At 38.6% G+C, this 6,011-nt stretch overlaps 1 protein-coding gene across 1 annotated transcript in view; it reads left to right on the top strand.

The window, feature by feature from the left end:
* LOC110037068 overlaps positions 1-6,011 on the top strand; it is a gene marked incomplete at its 3' end in the record, with an annotated part of 66,557 nt that overhangs the window by 8,214 nt on the left and 52,332 nt on the right. Inside the window, 1 exon segment of the mRNA XM_020741646.1 lies at positions 2,766-2,828. Coding sequence (XP_020597305.1) covers positions 2,766-2,828 — 63 coding nt within the window.

A 6,011-nucleotide genomic window follows, 5' to 3' on the forward strand; every position in this document is an offset into this window, starting at 1 on the left:
AAGGGAAAGAGGGACGCTGGGGCTGTCCAAACTGAAGCTCAACAAAACTTAACTCGAAACAAAGAATAACACATATATAATAGATAAGTATGAGGGGAAGGGGGGAAAAGAAGTAGTAGCACTCCAACGCTAATTAGGGCCGGCAGATTCAGCCTCCCCCCTGAACTGATAACCCTCTGTTTGATTCTTGGATCGGTTTAACCTTATCAGCCCTCGTTAGTCTCTCGGGACTGGGGGAGTTTCGATTCATTCTTTGAAGCTTCTGGTTCTTCGTCTGCAAGTGAAGACATAGTAGAGTTAACTCTTTTATTTGTGCATCATAGTAGAGTTTGTAGTTCTGGTGAAGACATGTTGAGCTGCTAGGGATATCAAAGTTTTCCCATTAACAATCAAATGAGTGATTGCCTTTTTGAAAATGCTAATAAGATGGAAAAGTGCCACGATCACTATGTCCATGATTACCTCAGTAGTCCTTGTTCCTGTAGAAGGAGCAAATTAGTTGTAATAAAAATAAGGTTGAACATGTAACTCAGTGACCCAACGAATTTCTGAGAGTAGTGAGTATGTTCGAGGCAAGAAACTTAGCTATGAATTGAGCTTGAGTGGATTAGAGAGATAGAAGGTCAAAGTGAATCTCGGCAATGAGAATTTGCTCATTTTATGTTTGTCAAATAGTTTCATCGATGGTACAAGGATGATATTGAAGATGTTTATCTCATTTTATCTCAAATGTGTTGTAGTACTTTTGATTATTGTTTTCACTGTTGCAAATAGAAGATGCTGGAGTAAAGATTGCATGCTTTCAAGATGTTATTATCTTGCAAGTACGTGAAGTGCAGAAAATCCCCTATCCTTTTTATAGTCTTTTGAAATTTGATAGTTTGATGCAAGATTAGGTTCGAGGGTATTGAGCAACCATGTGAGAGTGACTCAGTCAGAAGCTTTCCTTCTGGTGTATTTGGTAGGATACTGGTTCCAAAGGCAAAGAGTTAAATAACTATGAGCAAGATCATAAGAGATTGTTGTTATTATTAGGGAAGTGCAGTCGGCCTGTTCAAATAGAGTGGTTGACGAATTTGCTTAACCATTTAAACCAATCCAAATTATAGGCAAAACCAAACTAAACTAATTATAGGCATAACCGAACTGACCAAATCATCGGAAGAATTGAATCAGATCAAACTGTAATATAATTTGGTTTTAGTTTAACCAAATTTAGGAAAGAAAAATAATTTATGTTTCGATATTGTAAAATTTAAAATCAAATCATAATATAAGGAGAGAATGATAATTGAAACATAATATTAATACATGCACATGGCAATGGCATTTCTGTTATTTTGAATTGGATATTTATTTTGGTAATTGGGTTTTGGTTTAACTATTTTTTTAAAACCAAACCAAATCTACAATTCGTACAACCTTCTTTTCTTTACCAAAAATTGAATCACCCTTTATAGGCTAAATATACTAGGTTTTGTTTGATTTTTTGGTTTAAACCAACTTATGCACACCCGTAGGTATCATGCAGGAAAACTTTGTGTACTCAACTTGGACTGATTTACGTATACAATTTTTATCTAGAGCACTTAATTAGCCTTAAATAATTTTGTTGATTCAATAAACAATCAAGCAATAAAATATATACATTATAGATATCTATTTATAAAAATAGGGTATCAGAAATAAGAACAAAATTTAAATAATATATTCTTTTCCTAACTAGATAATTTCTTACCCAAAAGAATATCCAAATTTAATAAAAGAATTCAAATACAAAATTTTGTGAAATTCTGCCATGATTAAATGTTGTCAAAGGCTTGAAAATGGCTCAATCTTATCTTATAACCAACATATGGGCATTTGGACTTTGTTGGTGTGATTTGGCTTGTTTGAGGTTTTCACTTCATCATGGTCCAATTGATTTGATAGGTTGCCCCAATAATGGATGATGGTTTTATCTCCATGTGATTTGTTGAGGATGCCATTGCTGAATACAACAGAAGAGTTGGTATAAGAATGATTTAATAAATCATAGATCAAAGCAAGGGTACCGTGCATAGTGCATTGCGAAAAGGCTGGCAAGCACAATGTGTGCAAGTGAGAGTTGCCGGTGCAAGAAATAGACACTAATGAGAATGCTAGGATGCGAGGGAATGTTGGTGAATGCATGAGTGAGAGAATATGGATGGAGAGCTAGAGAAAGATGAAAATGAGGATAGAGAGGGAATGAGGAGGGCAAGGGTTAAACTAATTCTATAGCCATGTTAGAAAGAAAGGCTTTTGTTATATTCTCCTTGCCTCTATTAATCTATTTATAAGCCAACAGGGAGATGAAAAAGGGAAGACACTGAGGAAAAAAATTTCACCTATGTGGATTCGTTTCCTTAGTAATCACACTTCCATTCTTTCTTTTGGTAACGCTATCCTATCGTTATAGCACCTTCCTATGTAGTAGTTATTCTAACCGAATGTCTTGCTTATTACTTGGTTTGACGGCCTAGGATATCCTAGCACCTTCCTATGTAGTAGTTATTCTAACCGATCTTGCTTATTACTTGGTTTGACGGCCTAGGATATCAAATGCACAATGTTTCTATTTTTACACATCTTTCCAAGATACGGCTGGCAATTCAATATTATCTGTACATGTGAATCAGAAATTACAATCCATACGCCACACAATCAAATGTTTTTTATTGTACCATTCTAACATAGTATTATTAATATTTTTTTTAAAAGATATATGTCGCTGTGTTTTATAGGACTTTATACGTGCTGGACTTCAAGCAAATTCAGAGGCTATCAGATGCTTAGCTTGTAAATCTGTAAGTTATCAAACAATAATTTATACATTAGTTCATTTATACGAGACATGCTTAACTTCTTTAATTGGTTTCCATGTAGGAAGTTTCAGCTTTTCTGATGTTTTTATTTAAGAAATGCAATCCTTCTCCCTCTCCTTTCTGGTTCTTCACACAAATAGAGAGAGAGAGAGAGAGATTGATGCATTTTGAAGGATAAAGTCAATAATCTTATATATAAAGGCACAATGTGATAAAGATGAACTTTTCTATTGCCAAGATGAGAATATTTACTTTATTTCATTTTGTTCTTATGCAGTTGATCTTTGGATACAACTGGAACACCACATATCTCGGATGCAATCCTTGTAAGGGGAAGAAATCTATAGGAAAAAATCTGAAACAAAATATAACCTAACCTTAGACTAAACGAACACACATATTAATAGAAGTAGATAGGCAGGAAAATGAAAAGGAAGGGGGAAAGCTTGGGAGCAATTCCTGCTCCTTGAAGGTGCGGCTGGATCGAGACCTTATCCTGCTGGACCTGTACCAAGTTCTGTGTTAGTCTCCCGGTGTTAGGGGAGCTTCGTCTTCATCTGTCTAAGCTTTTGGATCTTAATAATATCGCGTCAGGTTCGTGACATTGAACATGGCTAGACTTGTAGTTCTTTGGCAGGTCGATATTACAGGCATTATCATTCAGCTTCCGAATTATTCTAAAAGATTCGTCTGCTTGAGTTTTTTGAATGCTCCTACCTAGAATCTCTCTTTCTTTAGCCAAATTCACATTAAGTCTCTTTTTTTAAAGGTCACCTTTTTCCTTGTCTTTATTTGCCTGTGTTTGTTACTTGCGATTCTGCTTATTGATCTTCTTTCCTACTTCCTCATGAAGTTTTTAAATCTCATGCACCCGTTTCTCCGCATCATTACTAAATTTTGATGTCGGCAGGAGTAGTACCAATTCCAGTGGAGTGAGCGGGTTGCACCCGTACACGATCTCAAATGGAGTGCAACCTGTGGTCCAACTTATGGAAATCTGTTATACGCAAACTTGGCTTGAGCGAGAATAAATTCCACTGCTTGATACTCTTCCCAACGAAGCATCTCAGTAGTTTTTCAATACTCTTGTTTACTACTTCCATTCGGTTATCCGTCTGAGGGTGTGCTACGGAACTGAATTGAAGCTTAGTGCCTAATTTTCCCCATAAAATCCTCCAGAAGTGGCTCAGAAACTTGACATTCTTATCTGAAGTGATGATCCTGGGTATCCCATACAGTTTACAGTTAATCTGCAATACAAGTTTGCTGCATGGGAGGCATCTAGTGTCTGAAGGCATGGTATGAAGTGTGCAATCTTCGAGAATTGATCCACTACGATTATGATTGAATTGTTGTTCTGCGGTGTCCTCGGAAGTCTCTCCAGAAAGTCCATGCTAACGTCCACCCACAGTGCCTCTGGTACTGGTAATTGAATTTATAACCATGCATTCTGCCCCTTATTTTTTGCCTTATGAGAAATCCTTCATTGCCTAACATGTCGCTCTACAGTTCTCGCTAGTCGGGGCCAAAAGAATTTTTCTCTCTATAGTGCAAGTCTTGTCCATGCCAAAATGTCTTGTGAGTCCTCCCCTGTGAATCTTCTGAATGATGGACTCCCTCAGCGAATATCTATGAATACACAATTTACTCTAGTACAAGTAACCATCAGCTCTGTAGTACTGTCTGGTGGGTTTCTCCTGATACTGCTTTCAGATTTTCCTGAAGTCCTTATTTGTCTCGTAATGTTCCTTTACTACCTCAAAGCCCACGACGCTAGCCTGCATCACAGTGATTAGCAAATCTTGGCGGCTCTACGCATCTGGTACCCGATTATGACTCCCTACCTTGTGCCTAAGCTTGAATTGGAACTGCGCTAAGAACACCCAAGTTGTGTGTCAGCCCTTCAATTTATTTTAGTTGTTCAAGGATTTCAAGGCCTCGTGATTCGTAAACGTGAATTCACTGTCAGCAAGTAATGACTTCAGTGCTCAACTGCTTTCATAATATCCTAAAACTCTTTATCGTATGTCAAGTATTTCCTTCTGGAATCATTCTACTTTTCACTGAAAAAGGCGATGAGATAACCTCCATGGCTCAACACTATCATCCCCACACTGGATGCATTTCACTCTATCTTGAACAGCTGGTTGGAATCTAGTAGTGCCAAGAACGATGCCTGGGTCGCCTGCTCCTTGAGTGCATTAAAACTAGTCCGAGCTGGCTTTATCCACTGAAAATTTTCTCCCTTCAAACAATCTGTCAGAGGTGTAGTGATGGTGCTAAAGCTTAGGCTGAATCATCTATAAAACGAAGCGAGTCCCATAAACTGCCTCAGCTCCGTGAACGAATACGGTGTGGTTCAGCTCACAATGGCCTCGATTTTTGTCGGATCCATCTAAATACTTGCACTATACACGATATAACCAAAAAAACATACCTGGTTTGTCATGAAGCGGTATTTCTTTGGATGAACATATAATTTCTATGCTCGCAGTACCTCAAACACTGCCCTCAGGTGCTGTAAGTGTTCCTCAAATTGGTCGTATGCCGGAATGTCATCAAAATAGATTGCCACAAATTTTCTAATGTGGGCCCAAAATACCTTATTCATCAACCTCATAAAAGTGCTGGCGCGTTTGACAAGCCGAAGGACATAATTGTTCACTTGTATAAATCATCTCATGTCTTGGAAGTGGCCTTCCACTCATCTCCTGTGGTTGATGAGGGGCGTGGGAAGAGGGAGGCTGCAGGGAGAGGGGTGCTTGGAATAGGCGATATGGGGGAGGAGTAGGTGGGGTTGGCAGCTAACAGTAAGGGGAAAGAAGGTAGGGATAATATCGGTAGCTATAAGAGGAAAATGGGGGAGCCGACAGCTGGATGTTGGAAGCAAAAATGACAAACAACAGGTCGACAGATGGAGCAGTTGCCGATTGGCGGCTGGAAGCAGGTTGGGATAGTGTGGGATGGGGAATTAGAGGAGATGTTCACCTCTTCGGAGCAAGATATAGTTGGAGCACCACCTATCCTTGGATACAGCCCTAGCAAAGGGAAGAAGCCTATAGACAGAAATCTGAAACAAAACATGACCTAACCCTAGACTTAGGAAGCACACATATTAATGGAAAATAGATTGGAGGGAAAATGAAAAGGCGGGTTTGGGGGGGG

Source organism: Phalaenopsis equestris, unplaced genomic scaffold (genome assembly GCF_001263595.1).
Source record: "Phalaenopsis equestris unplaced genomic scaffold, ASM126359v1 Scaffold000002, whole genome shotgun sequence".
Lineage (NCBI taxonomy): Eukaryota > Viridiplantae > Streptophyta > Magnoliopsida > Asparagales > Orchidaceae > Phalaenopsis > Phalaenopsis equestris.